The sequence below is a fragment of the Mytilus trossulus genome, chromosome 6 (assembly GCF_036588685.1).
Source record: "Mytilus trossulus isolate FHL-02 chromosome 6, PNRI_Mtr1.1.1.hap1, whole genome shotgun sequence".
Taxonomy (NCBI): Eukaryota; Metazoa; Mollusca; class Bivalvia; order Mytilida; family Mytilidae; genus Mytilus; species Mytilus trossulus.
The window spans coordinates 66,232,428-66,253,263 of record NC_086378.1 but is presented as its reverse complement, the minus strand read 5'-3'; the positions used below and the strand labels follow the sequence as shown (position 1 = coordinate 66,253,263).

General features: G+C 31.4%; 2 protein-coding genes across 2 annotated transcripts; both read left to right on the top strand.

Moving 5' to 3' along the window:
- Positions 1-2,394: 2,394 nt before the first annotated feature.
- LOC134722925 (uncharacterized) lies at positions 2,395-8,541 on the top strand. Its single transcript, XM_063586559.1, has 4 exons — positions 2,395-2,438; positions 4,820-5,739; positions 6,265-6,899; positions 8,356-8,541. Exons 2-4 carry the CDS (start codon positions 4,824-4,826, stop codon positions 8,539-8,541), a joined length of 1,737 nt encoding a protein of 578 aa, XP_063442629.1. The 5' UTR covers positions 2,395-2,438; positions 4,820-4,823.
- Positions 8,542-8,741: 200 nt separating this feature from the next.
- Positions 8,742-20,830, top strand: LOC134721700 (uncharacterized). The gene is made up of 11 exons (XM_063584871.1): positions 8,742-9,536; positions 10,586-10,761; positions 11,302-11,458; positions 11,805-11,921; positions 12,570-12,685; positions 13,003-13,164; positions 15,539-15,742; positions 17,104-17,201; positions 17,894-18,059; positions 18,863-19,008; positions 19,534-20,830. Exons 1-11 carry the CDS (start codon positions 8,993-8,995, stop codon positions 20,600-20,602), a joined length of 2,955 nt encoding a protein of 984 aa, XP_063440941.1. The 5' UTR covers positions 8,742-8,992; the 3' UTR covers positions 20,603-20,830.
- Positions 20,831-20,836: the final 6 nt, after the last annotated feature.

Here is a 20,836-nt window from a genome sequence, read left to right as displayed (position 1 = left end):
TCCTAAAAAGTTAAACGCTAAGTAATGTCCATTTCAAAAAGAGCAAACCTCCCTCGCCGTTACACACACATATATATATATATATACTTAGTTATATTGTAAACATCTACCTCAGTGTTCTAGATAGGATTCTAAAACATAATGACAGTTACAAAGATAAAAGAACCGATTATGCATTTCTTGCCTGACAAAGGAAAACTAGGTCATGTATAGACAAGCAAAAGTGAAACATTGGGGGGAAACTCAGTATGTATTAGAACTAATTTGGGGTTGTAAAAAGCCTCTCCGAGAAGTTAAATTTATCCATGTGTATTAGAAAGTTTCTATTTTGTACAGAACACAAACGCGCAGCTAGGACATTGAAACGGGAGGATTTTTCTACCACGAGGGTAATACTGGCCAAATTGACAGCTCTCTTGCTGACTTGATATATATCATTGATGTGGTATTTTGTCACGGTAAATTTAATGTTGATAAACTTATATGACTTTGAATGTCCCTTGCTATCTTTCACCTCTAAAAGTCATTGACGTCCTATAACAATCTCAAAGAACGAAAAATGAAAATTATTAAATTCTAAAATCATATAGCATACTATCAAGGTTATGAACAATCAACCTATCCTTCCCGAATACATCATAGCATGATATATATATACCAAAGTAAATAATGTATTTTGGTACTTGCATATCAACCTGGCCGTAAAAAAGCCAATATCAAGCAGCTTATCTTAAAATTAAGAAAAACACAACTAATTCATCGTGACAAATTAGAATATCATCAAATACAAAAAACAAAATCCAATTTTCAAAATTGGTATTTAGCTTTTAATTATTATTTCTCAATTCCCTTCTTATATTCGTTTCAATGTTTGTGGAATTAGTTAATAATTGTGAGAACATTAAAGTACAAAAAAGTTAAGAACACAAAGAATGACAGTAAAAAAAGAAATACAAATAAAACACCAGGGCGGATCCAGCCATTTTAAAAAGGGGGGTTCCAACTACATGCCCCCATTCAAATGCATTGATCGTCCAAAAAAGGGGGGTTCCAACCACCGGACCCCCTTGTGGATCCGCCCTTGAACACAGTATAGTAGAAATGAATATTATTAGTGTAGTAATAGAATAAGATATAACACGAAGACATAATGATAATGTGGTTTTATCCAGGAAGACACCGACTTTCTATTTATCAATGTAAAATGTACTAGTATACGTAATTGCGTTTTACGCTGTACGTTTAGAAAAGAAAATTTGTTTGTAAAGTTTCTACACTTAAAAAAAAATAGTTGGCGTGACATGGAAAAAATTGGAGAAAATAATGTTTTTCTTTTGTTATCAAGTTCAATACAGGTCATTCTAGATAATACAAATCTTTGGTATGGTACATGTAGTTATCTCCTAGCTCTGACCTTAGTTAGCATTTTTTACTGATCTCTTTTAAAAAGAACATTTTAATTTATTGTCTTTAATTTATAAAAACCTTATCTGGACGTATTTAAACATAATTCTCATTTATTGAATATTTCTTGTAGATTTCTTATAATAAAATAAAGAATGCATGAAATGGGGAATGTGATGAAGAGATTAAAAAAAAAAAGAGGAAAAAGCAGGAAACAGCCGAAGTCCACAAATGGGTCTGCAATACAGCGAGAAAACTCGCATCCGCGGAGGCGTGCTTCAGCTGGTCCATATATATAATCAAACATGTGTACTAGTTCAGAGACAATAGGCGTCAGACTAAACATCGAAATATAAAAACGAACTAACTTTATCTTACAAGACTAACACAGGTTCATTAAAAAATTGTAAAACAAATCGTTGCTATAGATATTTCAGTTTTGACTATTTTCATAAAAAATACCCAGGACAAAGAATTTATAAAATCGATTGAAAAAAAATGTTTTGGTAGTTATAGAAAAACTTTTTCTTGGTACAAATGTAGGTACTTGACTAGTTTTCACATGGACGAACTATCTGGCCATAGATTTTACGTTATTTGTTCAGCCAGGAACATATATACTAACTATTCCCAGGTTCAGCCTGTTAGTAGAAAGGACGGTCATCTGTGACACCACTGATACTTACTCTTTATGTATGACTCTGGAAGAGACTCTATCTTGTAATTTTATTTTTATTAAGAGATTAGCATGCTTTGTAGAAAATTTCTCGTCTAAAAGATTAGGTATTACAAGATATATTCAACCTGAAATAGATACTCGAAATAAAATTGAACATAAACGAAATTTGACTACTTCCTCATGGGGGAAATTTATGTCAAATTTTACCTGATATCAAATTTATTGTGAAAACTTAAAAATTTCAAGTCATCTTCACCAGATATTATTTACAATGTTATCTAGCTTCCTCTTTGTTCACACTACAACAGAAGACAATACACACACGGTGTAGTATAGGAAACACAAATATACGAAGGTAAGACCACAATTTGTCTATTAATTCATATAATTAAGTTGAGGAAATAATTAGATTGCGATTCATATAAGAAAATAACTTATAATACGGCATATCGCGGAAGAAAAGATATAAAAAGCTATCATTGTAAGAAATATACAAATAAATATATTACATATTTGTGATCATGTATTTGATTTAATCAGGTAAACATAAGGCCTACATGTAATTTTTCATCAAAATTTTGACATGTTAAATACGGGATCGTAATGTATGCCATTTTACAAATAAATAATTAATTAATTAACGAAAATGCTTCTTTTTTGCTGTGACGGTTGTACGACTTCTAAGCTTATATACAGTGGAATTGGTGCATTTAAGCAAAACAGAGTGAACTTATATATGTAAAAAAAATAAACGAATGCTATATAATCCTATATGTATGTGCAGTGCAAGAAGTTAAAAATCTGATGACGATATATTCATGACCATTTGCATGTCTGTATACAAGCTAGGAAATTACAAAAATGAAATACGAACGGCTAGACAAACAGACGGACATAGCTGGCAGCATACTTGCTGTCATGCATTGGACAATTCGAAATAGACAACCTTTCGAAATTTTTAACCTAATTACAGAGATAAAATTGGGTTTTTTTTCTCTCTCTCTCTTTTTTTTTTATATATAAATGGTTATAAAAATATTAGTATCGGTTAGTAATCTAGTGATCAATGAAAGTGAAAATACCGGGTTTTTTATTACATAAAATGAAAATGAAAAGATTTTTCCTCGTACCTTTCTCAATAATGTGTCATGTTATATTAAACCCCTCATCAAAGTTACTCTATATATATAGGATATAATGACATTTTTATAACTGGAATTTACAGCCAATCTCAGTATTTGTACATTCACAAAAAGTATAGACAAATAATACTTGATATGACGATATGCGAGTCACTTTAGACACATATTCATTGTTTCATCTGATGCATGTATTTCCGTAGAATATCCAACCATTTTATCGTTACTATGCATACGGAAGGGATCACTAACAATAAAATGTTTCGTAATCCTAAATGAAACGGAAATTACGAAAGAACCATTTTCAAAGTATAATAAACAAAATATAGTAACTCTAAATGCTGAGGACGTTAGAAATATTGCACAAAACAGGCATTTATAAGACCATTGCAACCGCCATGCATACCTGCAAAACACTTAAAATCGGTGGAAATGATCGATGCACATAACAATGATAACAAATATGTAAATAAAACCGTGAAATGCTACCAAACATGCATATGAATATAAATAATATTCTCAGTATCCAAAATTATTGCTGAAATGTCAAAGCCAATAAAACATAGCTTCTAGCTATTATAATCCCTGAGTCGACACCCCTCCTTCAATATTTTCAAGATTTTATTGTACACTCTGACAGTTTACACGGTTACAAGAGGCAGATATACATAATATACCTCACGTACACACTTGATAATATACATAATTAAGAAAACAGCACACATGCTTCAATGTCGGTGATTCCTCTATAGAATAATGCATGCTAGCCAGCATACCATCGCGATTGTACGCTAGCTGTCAAATATTTAAGCTACTTTCAAATTTTATACAAAAGCGAATGATTAAGCGATGAAGGTTCAATGAAGCCGCTATAGCCATAGTGCTTATATAATCAACTGTATAATATGTGACACAAAAAGTAAATAAGAGATATATCTACTAGTATATTATGTTTTTTTCTCTAACTATTCACATATAATATAACAATGATAAGACCAAATAAAACATTCCGACTGAAAACTTGACATTATTTTATACAGTAAGTAAACAAGATTTAAGATAAAACATTACCTTCCTGATCCTACAATATATATTGTCATCGATTGTCATATTAGGAAGGCATATTTATAACCAGTGCAGTACTGGAGTACGCTATTATAGCCTTTTTTTAGGTATAAGGGCTATAAGGTTTTCAGAGAATGAGACCCAGTCCATATGTCTCTTATTTAGAATTAATCTTTATCATGTGAACTCTGTAGGAGAGTTTCCTCATTTGCAGCCGTACCACGTGTCCTTGTTTTTATATTGATACTGCGCTATAGTAGCTCATCTTATTCATCATTTATCAATGAAAGTTAGTTTTTCCATTGACATTTATATATTTTGTAATCAGATCATTTCTGTTCGTCGAACGTAATCGAAAATTGAATCAACAATTTTACTTTTTGTTTCTTATATCTTGTTTCTTATTTTTGGTTAAAAATAAGTATTGTTTTATAAGACTGATATATATTGTAAGTATATATAGAGATGTCGTCGGAGTTATTCGTACTCTTTTATAACAAAGTACTTAGTTGTGGTTTTTTTTTAAATACAGAGAAATGGCAGAACACCAAACATCACACACATTCAGAATGTCATCTCACCAAGCAAACACATTTCTGGTGCATTGTAGTAAATTGAAATGTAGTCAAGAAACAGTCAATAGTTTGTTGAGAGAATTAAAGATAAGAGGTCTAGTTCCACATGACATCCTTACAAGCCTTTCTGACGAACTTCTTAAGAACAGTCTTGCGCATGTTCCTGAAGAGGCGGCAATAGTGTTTCACGTGTGCGACCATTCAAAAAAGAAGATTAGAGAAGTGGTCAAGGACCATTTGCCGAGACGAAACTTTGCTAGGACTACCGTTATTGGTAGAGGTGGAACAATTGATTTGAAAGATTTTAAAGAATTTACCTGCTTCCGTGTGTACAATGAGCTTGATGTTTATAGAGTTGCAGAATCTATTGCAAAACTGTTTGGAATAAATATTGAAAATGACGATGATAACAAACTAAATAACATAAATGACGTTGTGCCTGAACATGCTGTTGAAACCACTACACACAGGTTCAAGGATGTGCCAACGCGGATATGGACAGATCAGAGACACCATGAACAGCACACAAGAACAAAATCTTTGGAGTACCGAAGACCATCTGTATCTGCTGGTCAAATGAAAAGAGCTTCAGAGATTCAATACTCAAATCATGATTGGACAGAGGACGACGAAAATAGTACGGACGATGATGACACTATACACCAAGGAGGTATGAATAGATCAAGCCATGATGGTCAAGAACATGCAGAAAGCAAGCCGCAGATGAGATGTAAACCAAAAAGATCATTTAAAACAGTGAAAAAGGACGATGTCACACCTACCCTCAACATAGACAGTTTTGTTGACCACTATTTAATGGACGACAAGGACGAACATATTGGATCATTCATTAAACAATCATCATCTCGCTCATTTGGTAAATATTTATGTTAATATGTTTTTTTAAACATTGATTGGTTATTTTGATAAGAAGATTGCGTAAGCAAAAAGAATACATGAATACTGGTAGTCTAAAAGAGATAATAGTATCATAGGAAATTTTCAGATAAGTGCTATGTTACCCTTTTTCATATCAATTAGCAGTTTGTTATATGAAACAATTATATTTTGAAACCGCAACATAAATAAAGAAGGAAGTGTGCACGCATATACCTTTTAGTCGACTTTTACGAAATTAGGTGTCTCGAGAAATCAGTTAAACGTGTACACGCAAAGAAATAATCAGATACTATTGTAAGTATAAAACCACTGTTTTCAATGGTTACAAATAACAAAAAAAAGAAATGATTTAATCAAACTATACATCTTAATGTAGTTTTATCGTGTTCAATTGTTTTACTACACAATGATATTTGCTGTTTTTTAAAAATAGAATTCCCCCTTCCCTCTTTAAATTATAACAATTTACTGTTTGATGTGAATAGTTTAGTTCTGTTTTCAGTCAAATGTGACCTGCCAATGGAGAGAAAATTAAGTCTTTATATGAAAAATCCTATGTTTGAGGATTATCAGAAGGACATTACAACACGAATAATACCCAAACTTAGGAAAGAATATGATATCCGAAGTCTATCCAGATGGCTTAATTTTGACAATTATAAAGTGAAAGAAAAAATATTAAGTGAAATGGAAACGCTGTTAATCAGTGCGCCTATAAATTCTTCCAGCATTGGTGATGTAGTGCATATAACAGACAACATTCTGATGTGCTGTTTCCGGAGAGTTGTCGAAGCTGATGATACCATGTGTACAGCACTACGTGTATTGACTTCATGCTTAGGAATTCTGTGGATTTTAAATTCAGAGACATCCAATACTACATCATATATTCAAGTTCAAAACATTTCATCGAGAGTACATGGGGATCTTAATACAATCAAACGAAATGCCTACACAATGGTGTCTGGTCAGATCACCACGTTGTTAGAATTAATACAATATTTCACAGAACATAGTTTTCAAAGGAATTTCTTAGATGAGATTCTAACTGAAACAAACAATGAAAAAGCGATCAAAAGGTTTTCAGAAGTGGATCATCAAAACAAGTTCCTGTACATATTTGTACTTATAAATATGGTAAGGATACTAGAAGAGAGTATTTATTACCATTTTTTTCTCTCTCATTTATTGGAAGTCTCTAAAATATTAAATCCAGCACCCCTAGTGTGCAACAATTAAAATGGAGGGAACGCCTCCCAAAAGGAATATGAATGGAAAAACAAACCATACAGCTAAGGACAATTTTACTTGAATAAGTTCCTTTTATAAAATAACTTTTTATAGAATTGCACTATAAATCTTGAAAAATGCCGAAAAAGGAGACACTTTACTTAAGAAAATGCCAGTAATTTTGATAATGTGTCTTATTAATTGATAGATGAGGTTTGAACATCGATGAACTACTGTTGCCTTTATATATCGAGGTGCTAATCACAGAAATTTATTTTCTGTTAAATACCATGTTGTCTAAAACTATTGGCCTCGTTTGCATCATCAGTTTGAGATTCTGAGTAAAAATGTCTCAATATGGAAGAGAACACAATTGGGAAATGTACAAATCAGACAACAGTTCCTGAATATGTGCATTAAGATAAAGGACCACATAAATCATAATATTCTAACACTAATGGATAGAAAATATATTTTGTTAAAAAAAACCTAAAGAACTAAATTATTTACAAAATTATTGAAGTGTATATTTGTTTTGAAAATCATTCATTCGACCAATCAATTCAGAAATTTCAAAATAGTTTTTTCTTGCTATTTTACGAAGAAATATAACGTTTTTGCACTAATGTTTAGTTTTAATATATCCCCTTTGGGATTTAGATTGCATTTGATAATGATTCGTTCAGTCGATTGAAAAAAATAAAAACTTTGTTGTAGGTACTTGTGTGTTCTTTGTAACATAAACCGCTACCTTAGTTAGTCTAATGAAAATAATGAAGTTACAAATATTAATTTAAGCAACACATATTGAAATACTTGGTAATATAGTTCTATTCTATTTTTGCTCAAATCAAATGTTCAAAATCCGAAATTTTAAAACGTTGCAGAACAGAATACAGAAACTAACCCCAATGAACCAGCTTATTAGCCGCTTTGTCTTGAAAATATAAAAATCTGTGTCTTACGAGAAAAATCTTAGATTATTTCGTACTTCGGACAAGATAACTTGGAATCGACCAAATATGTGCCTCGAGATAAAATGTTAAAATAAGTTATCAAAGGTACCAGGATTATAATTTAATACGCCAGACGCGCGTTTCGTCTACATAAGACTTTTCAGTGACGGTCATATCAAAATATTTATAAAGTCAAACAAGTACAAAGTTGAAGAGCATTAAAAATTAGATCATCTGCGCCTTAACAGAACAATATTGACGCTTGTTGTCGACAAAAAATACCAGGGCATTGGTGTATAAAAATTTAACAAACCTTTTTGTGAGGTTTTATCTGTATCTTTCTGCCCGAATTCAATCCTTGTTGTGTCTATGTGAAATCATACCTTTTCTTTTCATTTTAATACCAGATGTTACAGCGGTCTTCAGAAAAAATACCCGAGTTATTGGTTGTGCTTCTGAAGTTGACCTTTGATGTTATGGTGAAGAAGCAGAAACATAGACAAACACTGCATCCACTACTGTATGTTGTCAACAAAGGCATAGTTCTAAGATTGACAAAAGGTAAACACATGGTTTTCGTTATATTCAAGTGACACCGCATAATCTCAGTATTGGAGAAATTTGTAGAAGCTTTTATACAGCAAAATAATTACTGACTGTTTGACGTTTTCTGATTATTTATGATGAGTTTTGTTTCACCCTCTCGTATGAAATGATTGTACTAATGAAATGAAATGCAAATTAAATCAAATCAATTCAGTAATGCAGTATGTTTACAATTCAGGTCCAGACCATGAGAAAAATTGGAACATATCAAAACAGTCATTGCTAACCTGTTTGAAAACCTACATAACAAGCAGACGAATTGACCTTCAATGGCGAGTAAGATTGCTTTCTTGTTTGAATCCATTGTTGTTTGATGCAGACAAAGAAGTTGTTAAGGAGGTGCTTCAAGTTTTTGAGAAGTGCGGTTACAAAAATAAACATATACGCGATATTATCTTCAAACATGTGCAAAACCTTTTGACAGCAATAAATTTTAGAATGTTTTCATACAAGAAATATGAAACAAATCAAAAACCAATGTGGTGTGAAATTCCAGGAAAAATTTGGAATGAGATGGATGTATCATTGCACATTCTTTTACCGACAATTAAGTGTCTGACGAGTGGATCAATGGAGGATTACAGAACGTCAGCGGAAAGAAGGATCACTATCAAACACCTCAATAGTCTAGAAATAATGAGGCTATTGCAATATGAAAATAGCCACCCAAATCTTGTAAAACTAATTGCATTCCAATATCGACCATTACCTTTATATTATTTGACAGAAAATCATAAAAACTTGCATACTCATTTATTAGACAAAAGACAGTACCATAAATGGTTGTCACGTGACAATCTTGGAAACATGGCGATTAATATTATAGACGCTGTACTGTTTCTACATAATAAAGGTATGGTCCACAGGAATCTTACAACTCACAGCTTTTGTATCAATGAACACGGCATTGTCATGCTGGAGGATTTCAGTTTGGTTAAAATACTCAAAAAGACGGAGAATGGCGACAGCAATTTCACCAATGGTATGTTGCATTGATGCTAGAAAAAAGTATTATGCTTAAATGCAATCGCATTTAAATTCAAAGAAGATTTACCTGATTGGTATTTTTATTCAGATGGCTGCTCTAAAAGCTATTAAAATTTGTAGTCTCAAGTTAATAAAGTTTTTTTTTAGGATGCACTATTTTAGAATCTATATTACATCTTAAGTTTATATTGAGACCTAAATAAAGACAACAGTAGTATACCGGTGTTTAATTAATACTAATCTCGTGATAAACTGTTCACATCAGAATTTAAAAGGCTTGAACGCTATAGTTTGGACATAGAAAACATGTCTCCGTGAGTATTTTCAACTTCTTTAGTAATTATATCTTATTATTCAGACACCTTTTTCCAAAAGAACTCACATTTAGCCTTAAAGTTCATATCTATTGTTCTGAACTCATAAATTCATATCTATTATTCAGAACTTATTAAGTTCATATTTATTATTCAGAACGTATGCTTGACACAGATACACAACTGTCAAAATTATATTCAAATTGTAACGTGGCAATAAACTATCCGAATCTAATCTCAATTCTCGTGAATTTTCTGCGTGCCATATATATATGTGTGTGAGTGATATATATGTTTCTTCTTATTCTTTTACTTGAATGCTTTCCAATGTTTACTTTGATTTTGGCGTTTTTTACTTGTGCTTTTCTGATAAAAGTGTCAAGTATTCATTAGAACATGTTGTTTGCTTAACTTTAAAGAACTTTCGGTATCGAATCTTTACACTCTTAAAATTATTTGATAATTTAAAAAACATAAATGTTGCATTTGAAAAAAAGAAGTACCAATCATCTGATTTCTGTATGTTTTGCCTTGCTTAGATAAAATAGTAATCAATTGAGAAAAAACAAACACATTTGAATATTTTCCATCCATTGAAGTCTTTTGTAGTGCTGTAAGTTTTTAAATGTGTTTTTGTGTTGTTTCTTTGTCGTTGTTGTTTATTTGTATGGGGTCCTTGTAACGCTTTTTATATTGCTTAATGTTCAACCATCATTCAATACATTTTCAGACGTCAATGATGGCGATATACCAGTGTTATACTCTGCTCCTGAATCAGTGTTGGAAGACAAATACGATTTTCAGACAGATATCTGGATGGTAGGCCTGCTGTTATATGGGATATATACTCACGGAGGTATACCGTACACTGTTTATGGACTTGCTACTGAACAAATTCTAGAATATGTACGTTTTAAAATAAGTTTCAATTACTTTTTTTTCAATTTTGTTTACTATATTAAAGCTTTTCATTGTTTTTTCAACTAACTAACAACTTAATCATCTGAAAGATCGCATAATAAAAATCCTTTTATTTATATTTTAATAACATGTATGAAGATTAGAAAACCACTAGTGTTTTTTTTAGAATACTAATAATTATCTTGCTGAAGATATGAAAAGGATGTTGTCATTCCAATTGTATAGAAACTGCTTTATTATATATTGTTTTAATACATATTACATTGTTCGATGTTTAAAAAAGTAAATTATTAGACATTGTTGTTTGTTTTTGTTGCACTTCTGTGATCTGATATTTCGTTGTTGTTGTCCTCATATGATTGATTTGTTTCCCTCGTTGTTAGTTTGTCACCCTTATTTGTTTTCCCTAAAACGATTTATTAATTTTGACCAGCGGTATACTACTGTTGCCTTTATTAGACAGATATTATATACACATGTAGAAATTGAAATCAATGTATTATATCTGTTTTCTTTACATTGAAGGTTGTTTTCCAAGACCTTAAACCTACAAAATGGCCTTGCATACCAACAGAAATTTTTAGAGCAATTATGGCATGCATGCATAGCAGTCCCGGCAGTAGGGAAGAATTACAGCAAATTAGGAAGTCAATAGAAGAGTACCTATCCGATAGGAATACTGGTAAATTATATAGATATAATCATCATAATAAAGATATTTAACTAAACAGTTTATCGACATCATTCAAAAATATAAAATGAAAAATAATGAAATGATATCTAATATGCACATCAAGCTATAATATGCCTTGAAATGACAATTCCAACTAGAAAAATAGCGGCTTAATTTATTTCGAATAAAAAACGAAAAACAATTATAATATACAGCAACATACGACAATCTGCGAGTAACATGCTCATCAATTGGACACACAGACACACACACACACACACACACACACACACAGAGAATGTGGCAAGGTTAAACATGTTTTAATAATAAAAAGAATGGTATTGTTTTCTTTCAGACACATTGACTCGTTTGTCAACGTTATTTGAAATAGACAAAATGTATCCACCATCTGACTGTTCAGAGCCAGAAAAGGGACTGCCACAACTATTTTTAAGATTAAAGCAGGATCTCAGTAAGTAGAGATTGATAGAAAAAAGAAGACTGTGAAATCTGTCTAAACCGTATTCCTTCAGAACTATTTTTTTTAATGATTGGACAGGTGATCAATTTACATTTAAAAAAGGTTAAAGAATATTTATAACCCTATCTTTTAGTATAATATAAATCTATTTACCCATGTTGACGATTAACATATGATTAAGACTTGGCTTCCCTGTAATTTTAGTAATACAATTTTATTGTTTACTATTACATTTATTAGTCATAACAATTCAGGAACGTATAGAATGACAAGATCGAAAACAAAAAATCGTACAAAAAGAAACTACTGGTAAAATATTTTTAAAGAAACACTTTTTTTAAATGTTCAGATGTTTGTTCTTGTGTTATTCAATTATTGATGTCAAAAATGAAATACTGTTTATTCAGAACTTTTTGCAATATTTTATGATCAGAAAAATTGCAGAATGAAAGTTACAATAAAAATAAATTTCAAATAATAATTGCATTTTTTATATGCAGTTTAATCGTTAAGTTTGTACTTTCTTTAAAAAATATCCAAATAATCCTGAGTTTATATTAAATGAATTTCAAATTCACATACTGGTAACATTCACAATGGAATTTTTCGAGTACTAACTCAAAAATATGCTACTTGTAGATCCAAGAATGTCCTATTGTAATTTAAGACTAAGCAAGATACGTTCAAATAGATGCTGCATAGCGTTATCTGACATCACAGCACCAGATACACCAGTGCGTCACGGAAACGAACATGTGAGTTGTTAAAATTCATTTATCATATTTATATTAGGATAATTTCTTTTAAACCTGTAAAGATTAACATTTGAATTGATCCTTAATACAATTGCCAGATGACGCGTTGCAATCCATGAATGTAACATCCAATAACTAAGTATTGCTATATTACGTTTTGTTATTTGATTTTGCCATGTGATTATGGACTTTCCGAATTGATTTTCCTCTATGTTCAGTATGTTTGTGATTTTACTTTTTTCCATTATGACAGACAATCAAAACGGCTGAACATAGTTTTTTTCGCCAGTGATAATGATTATGTTTTTAAATTACAGTCGAGGTCCTTAAGAGTAGAAGAACCCGTCAACCAAGCATTTGTCGAAGACGAATTACCTCAAATGACAGAAGAGCTCTGTCGAAAGGTTCTTAAGATGGAGGCCTTACCAACAAAGATTAAACGACTGCAGCCTCCAGATGCGGACTACAAATATGAACTTGTGAGTAGTGTATTAATTGCATAGCATTGTAAAAGAATGTGTATGGTACCTCGAAATGTGATATGAATATAGGTCAATCACATGCATTCAACGTATCTGTAGTTGGTGTTTCGATAGAAATTTAGTGTGAGTTTCTGGGGTTGGTATGTTGATGGAAATTAAGTGCGAGTCATTCCCTTAAAGATTTGTTCCTTACATATGAGTCGCTGATTTTGTGTAACGATCCAGAATAAACAAACATTGATAGACGCTCATAAAAATACCTGTCCACATGCATGTTCTCTAAAATAAAATAAAAGTGTTTCCATTCCATACGTCATACATCGTAATAAAAACGGACAATGTCCCTTATCTACTTTATATAACATCAATTCATTTCATTATTATCTTCGTGCAATAGTTTATGATAAACACGACCAATTTTAGGTTCTTAATTAGATTTTTTCCTTATGCGGATACCATTTTTCTATTTGATCAATTAGCAGATGTAAGATGTTCGCAGCTTACTGTGTTAATATTACTCATAAATCATACAATGATAAGTCAGAATGATTCTCCGAGCCATTTGTTTTCGGTTTAATTAAAAAGTGAAACATATACTTCTGTTCTATCCATTCTTTACAGACTCGTTGTTGCCCATCAGAATGTAAACTTTCGGCAGTAGCCTTTCTTGATAAAGCTACATGCAAAATATTCCCAACAGCCTACATTTGATAATGTCACTTTGAAATATTTTTGTCATTTTTACCTAGTTGTAAAATGTCTGTTTGCTTTGTTCACATGTAGTTGTCAATATAATTGAATTTATTCGACTGTCATACAAGTGAGAGGTTTAGCTAGCTAAAAAATCAGGATTTATCCACGATTTTCTTCACAGTAAAATGTCTGTACCTAGTCCTGATTATCACAGGTGTTATCCATTCGTTTAATGCTTTTGAGCTTTTGATTTAGCCATTTGATTTGGGACTTTAATTCCGTTTTAAACTTTTTCTCGAAGTTCTGTATTTTTGTGTTTTTACTTTTATCTAACTAATGAAAAATTTCGATTTCACATAGCTTATTACTTTTTTCTACACTATATATAGGTTATTAGAAATGTTTCCTTATTCGGTTTTCCAACTATTGTTATAGCTTAATAATACGTTAAAATTACAGTATTGCATGTTGTAAGTCAAAGTTAACTAGGAAGTCGGGTCAGTTACAGAAAACTTTCTTAAATTATGCTTTATCCTTTTTTGCGACAAAAGACCCGTATTAAGTGTCATTTTTTATTGCGTTAACAAACCTAGGGATAATAAATAAACAGGTTGACTCTGACAATAACATGTGTATAGGTGAGTGGAGACAAGGAAGAGAAAAAGTGCATTCATCATCTCCTGTCGAGCTTATTTATAGCTGTTCCGTAATAGCATATCTGTAGAAGTTATGCCAGTATAAAATCTTTACACCTTAAGCATTAATGTGTTATTTTCGAACTATAAAATGTACTGTTTATTCCATCACTGCTGGTTTTCCTTGACAGCGCTCGTTCGTTTCAATGTTTGTTTATTATGCCCTCACTTTCGGAGTGTTGGCATCTGCTTTCCAAGTCTTTTTGATTAAAAACTGCTGACTTATAGCTCCTTTCTAAAGTAATGCATGGATTTCATAATATTAAGATGTTTTTTTTTGTGAAAACGACGTTCATACCTTCCAGGCAAGCACGTTCTATTTAGCGACATTTTGATTTCTTACGTCCACACTGAGTATACATGTTTTTGCCACAATGGTATCGTTAAATTGACATTCATAACTCTCTGGCAAGCACATTCTGTTTGGCAATACTATAATTTCTTGCACCCACTGTACATAGATGTTTTTTTTTATAAATGACTTATAAGAACTTGAAGAATTTTATATCTTGAACATGTTGAACGTTATCTTGTATATATTTTTGTAATTTATATATCGAATTGTTTCCTCAATATCAGGTTTCTTATATTTCTTGTAGTATAATTATTCATTTAACAGTTATGTTATTAGGTGAAATTGAAACGATTTTAAAAAGTCAAAAACACTTCTAAGTCCTTAAAAATCCGAGATGCTTATATGTGAAAACTTTAATAGTATATTAATTGTAGTTGTAGAAAACTAAGTGAGCAAAAATGAAAATATAAGCTATATACATGTATCTGATTATGACTTTCCATTGTAACTTCCATTACATTGTAATTGCCTGAATACTAGTACAAATTGGCACTATAATATTAAAAGAAAACCGACAAACTCCAAATTTGTAGACTAAATCTCTGATTATGACAAAATATGCAACAAAAATGTTAGAAGGTATTTTATCTAATAGTAAAGTATCCATATTTTGTATTGTACTTTTTAGCATTATAAATGTCAGAAAGGTGAGAACATTATTGACATTGCCATGAGAAATCATTATGGAGCACCTGGTATAGATTCCATCGACATTTTCTATCTTGGACTGACATATAACCTGATTAAGTTTGTACACAGAATGCATTCCAATCAATGGTTGTTAAGAGACCTCTGTGGATATTCTATTTTTGTGGATACAAACACTTTGACAGTAAGTATCAGTACCAAACACAAGCACTCGATCAATGCAGTAGAAAGCAGAATATACCAAAAGGATATTCACTCATCAGCCGATGACATATTGACAATTAACGCCATGAGAAAAAGACTAAAAGAAAATCAAGCGTATACAAAACATACAAAAATAAAGTCTAAGCATCTCCAAAACCACCAACAACCTGGGGTGATCTCGGGTTAACAAATCATACTCCACATTTGACACATGTTTAGATATAGGTAGGTTTTACTTATTATAAAAAGAGTAAAAAGAATACTAATCTAATTTAATTTTGTTTTTAAATATTCTTACCATAGAAAGAAAAAAAGATTTGTGTATGGCATTGGAATACTATTATGAGAAAATGTGAAATTTCATTCAGATATTTATAATGTTAAAAAATGAAGAATACGATTGCCACTTCTTTATAAAAGATATCTTAACATTAAACTTAGTGTCAATAACAAGGAACACAATTATTAAAGCTGTTTTTGTGAATAGAATGTTTTGTTACAAAAAAAAATTATGGTGTCATAAAATTTTTCAATTTAGACTAGGAAGTTGTGTCAGTTACATAAAACTTGCTGAATAATCTTGTATGACATAAGATCTATATCAAATGGCTGTGTTGTACGCTCCAATAGACAGAAGTAACAGTAAATAATGAAAGTACTAACAAATTAAAAGATGCCCGATATTTGTTATTTATATTCAACTGGTTAATTGGCAAAAAAATCCCTGCATCATATTTAAACTCTGTTTCGGTTTTCTACGTTCTTTGCTTTCAAAAATTTCGGCCTTGAGTGTTTAAGATAAGATAATCCCATGAAAGCGATTCGTACGCATTTAATTTTTATAACGTGTTGCTTTAATTTGTGTCTGTCCGAACAGATACTTCCTATATTTGAAAACATGCTTTTGAAAATTGACATAATGTTGTACCATATAAGATTATGAGACAAAATGAATCAGAAAATAAAAATGCATGATAACAATCAATGTGCGATAACCAACATATGAAAGAGCACCTGGTTTTAATTACATTGATGTAGTTCTTATTAGACTATCATCTTGCAGACGACATATTATTTAACATTTCTACGATGTGAATGAATTTAGAAAACATATTATTAATCTGTTCAGGACATTTATATTAGTTTATACCAAACAAATTGCCATGATCAAATTTAATATAGCACAGAAAACTTCCCTTCTTTTAAACCTTTTTCTTTTCTTTAAAGTGAGTGTTTCGTTTGTCTGTTCTTAAATTGCTAGCTACTTTGTGAAGGAAACCTGTAAATAGTCAAGACTTAACAAATACAATTTCAATAAAATTGCATTTTTATACATTGCAGGTTTTCATGCCAAGAGTTGGTAGATTTAGACGAATAAATTCTTTGGTAAAATTGGATGACTGTTTACTTGATGAATCTTTTCCTGACAGATTACGTTGGTTAGTCTACTTTATATACCAAATGTGTATAACACCATCAAATACTTCTAGAATAAAACGTGAAATAGCAATTATACCGAATTTAAAAAATCATTCAAAATCGAAGTCTTTTGTGGAATGACAAGATGAACAGCTCAAACACAGTAAACCGTGCAAATGGAAAACAACTGTCATATTCCTGAATTGGTAGTTTTTGTATGTAGAAAATAATGGATTGAACCTGGTTTTATATCTTTAGCTAAACCTCTTACTTGACTTCTAAAAAAAAGTCGCAGACATGAATATCAAGTATGTGATCATTTTTATAAATTTCCTGCTTACAAAACTTTTTTATTTTTTTGAAAAACTAAGGAATTTCTTATCCCAGGCATAGATTACCTTAGCCGTATTTGGCACAACTTTTTGGAATTTCGGAACCCCAATGCTTTTCAACTTTGTACTTGTTAGGCTGTAAAACTTTTTTGATATGAGCGTCACTGATGAGTCTTATGAAGACGTAACGCGCGTCTGGCGTACTAAAATATAAATCTGGTACCTTTGATGACTATAGTTCCATTATATTGACTATAATGTACTAGATACTAACAGGTACTATAGATTTATTTTCTTGTTATCTTTAAATTTTGTTTATAAATTTACTCGCATTGTTTCTCTATTCAGCACTTGAATTTGGATTATTGTTTACCCGACAGGTCTCCGATAGAGGTTATACAAAACGGACTTTACTCCAAAGAAAGTGACATCTACATGCTTGGTATGACTATTTGGGAACTGTATACAGCGTTAAATTTACATAGGGATGATCCATCAGTGAATCCGCTTGAGGGAATACCATTTGCTACCATACCAAAGAATGAGGTTAGTGGAAAGCAAACAAATTATACAATTATCAAATTCTATGTTGTTTTTACCTGACTTTCATAATACCGACATATTAATATCCTCAAACAAACAAACGCATGAAACTGTTTGGTATATTAGTCAGCGTAAAACATCTTATTAGTTTTAAAGAATTCGTACATAATGTCATGTCTGATTCTCATTCCAAAGTTAAATGTGAGGAGAAAGAAGTCTGACTTTTAGACATGCAAATTAATCTTCGGTTCTGAGGCACATACATTTAGCTTGAAAAAAAAATCATATTTGATATCAGGAACTCATGCTCGACACAGATATATAACTCGGTGAGAACTTGTATTCAAATTGCAACGTGGCAGTAAATCATACAAATTCAATGTCAATTTCAATTATCATGAATTTACTGTGTGTACTATATATGTATACGCGAGTGATTTATTTATATTTAAGCAGTGCTTTTGAATGATTTGAATGCTCTTAAATATTGTCTTTGCTTTATTGCGTTGTTTACTTGAGCTTATCTGATGGAGGTGTCTTGTATATATTTACACATTTCGTGCGCCAAATAGTTATCGAATGCAAGTTCCTTTTATTTAACATATTGACACTTAATAATGTTATCATATGCAGTATATCGGTTCGGAGAACATACCTTACCTTTCACAGAAATTTTTAAAAAAAGCGTTTCGAATCTCAAATATTTTTAATGCTGATTAATAACACAAGCACCAAATCAGTCTAGTCCAATTAGTGCTTTATTCAAATGATTCAACTACATTAGAATATATATTTTTTTGTTTCAGTTGTTAACAGAGCTCTACAGTGGTGAGGTACCAGACATGCCAATCAGCTGTCCACTATGGTTGTATGACATGTTAAAGTCTTGTTGGAATCGAAATAGAACATTCAGACCCTGTGCTGACCAACTATTATCAGAGATGAAAGACAGGTAGGGAACTAGTGTTTATTTAAAGAATTCATGCAATTCCTGTTTAATATGAATTTTTATTTAATCTTTAGTTTGCATTTGGAAAGTTGAAATGTAAAAATGAAAGAACTACTTTACATGAAATGTGAAGTTTCATGCCTTTAATAAATGCTCCATACATTTTTTATGCCTTTTTTGTTGGATTTGTTTAATTATAGCATACCAATCGTCTCTCATTCGCATTTAATCTTCTTGTAATCTTCACCGACACATATTGTTGGTCTTAAATCAACATTTAAAATTTACCTTATATTGTCTAATTGTGATATAATTTTAGATTAATGCATATAGTTATAAGAGGAACATTATATAACTTGTTAATGGTTCTGTTCAGAACTGGTAGAATGAAGTTTTCTGTTATCTCCTTTCTCATATAGTACACTTGTTCTTGCATATGTCATTGGGTTTTTTTCATATCAGAACAGCTGTTTTTTTTTTAAATACATATCAACTCTTCTTTATTTTAACGACTGAATACCTTTTTAGAATCAACAGTCATCCTAAAAAAGAAATGATTATACAAATGGTCGATTTGAGAAGACAACCAACTATGTTGCAAGAGGCAAGAAAACTGCCAAAGGTTCCTTCACATTCATCTGATATCTCATTTTCTAAAACATCAAAAGTCTGCTTCAGTGATGATGACGATCCTTACTTACTGTCAGTATATTCAGGTTCGATATCTAATTCACTTCGTTTGGATAGGAGCAAACAACATACAAAATCTCCTCTGTTATCACCTGTGATCAAAGGGAGACAATCTCAAAAGAACTCGTCCGTTCATCAACTTGAAGATGATTATCCAAAGCTCAGGCATGAACGTGGACGTAAAAATAGAAGCTATGAACCATCTGGTTATTATTGCAATGAATCAGACTCCTCATTTTTTAATATTTCACATTCTGAAACTCTGATGTCTCATGAAACAATTCCTGAAGATAATGACAATTTTCAAAGAACTACTGGTATTATACAAGATACCAGTTGTGAGACTAACGAACACAGAAATAACAGTGCTATAGAACAAGCGTGTGAAAGAAAGCTCTCTAGAATCGATAGTGGAATTGTTGATGATGCCTCAAATCAACAGCTAAAAAGTCCTCGTTTGAACATCAAAACAGATTCTTTAGTTTCTGAACAAAGAAAGAGTGGTTTGACAGATTCATCTTCAGGATATTCTTCAATGTCCAAGCTTAAGACAGAGAGTGAGGATAATAAACCTCCTCCTATCCCTCCTATTCCAGTGGGAAGATCCGGGAAAATCCCATCTATCCCATCTTCAAAACAACATATTAAGATCAATAAACACAACAAGACATCAGAGCAGATGAATGACTATGTTTCAATGTCATCAGTTTGCAGACAACGACCAAAGACAGATATTTCTCAGAGTTCTGGACATAGTGTTAATACTGTGCCCTCGCAAGACATTCCAACTAAAAGTAAAGATGACCTTGATACTGATGAGTTTAAGTCTAATTTAATTAGGTTTAGTAGCTGTAATCTTTTAAAATTTGAACAACAACTGTCAAATGCAAGATCTAGCTATGTTTAAGAACTTTATGAAAAGTGGGTTTATATTTGATAAATAATACAAGCTGACAATGATCAAAGCCTAATTCTTTAAAAAAAAAAAAAAGAGAACTACTTTGAAATTATGATCAAGTACAGCAAAAAAATCATTTACTGAATACATCTGTAAATAAATTAATTTAATAGCCTTGCATTTTAAAGATTTGTTTGACAATCAAAAGCAAAGGAACATAAAATTTCTGCTTATAATATATCT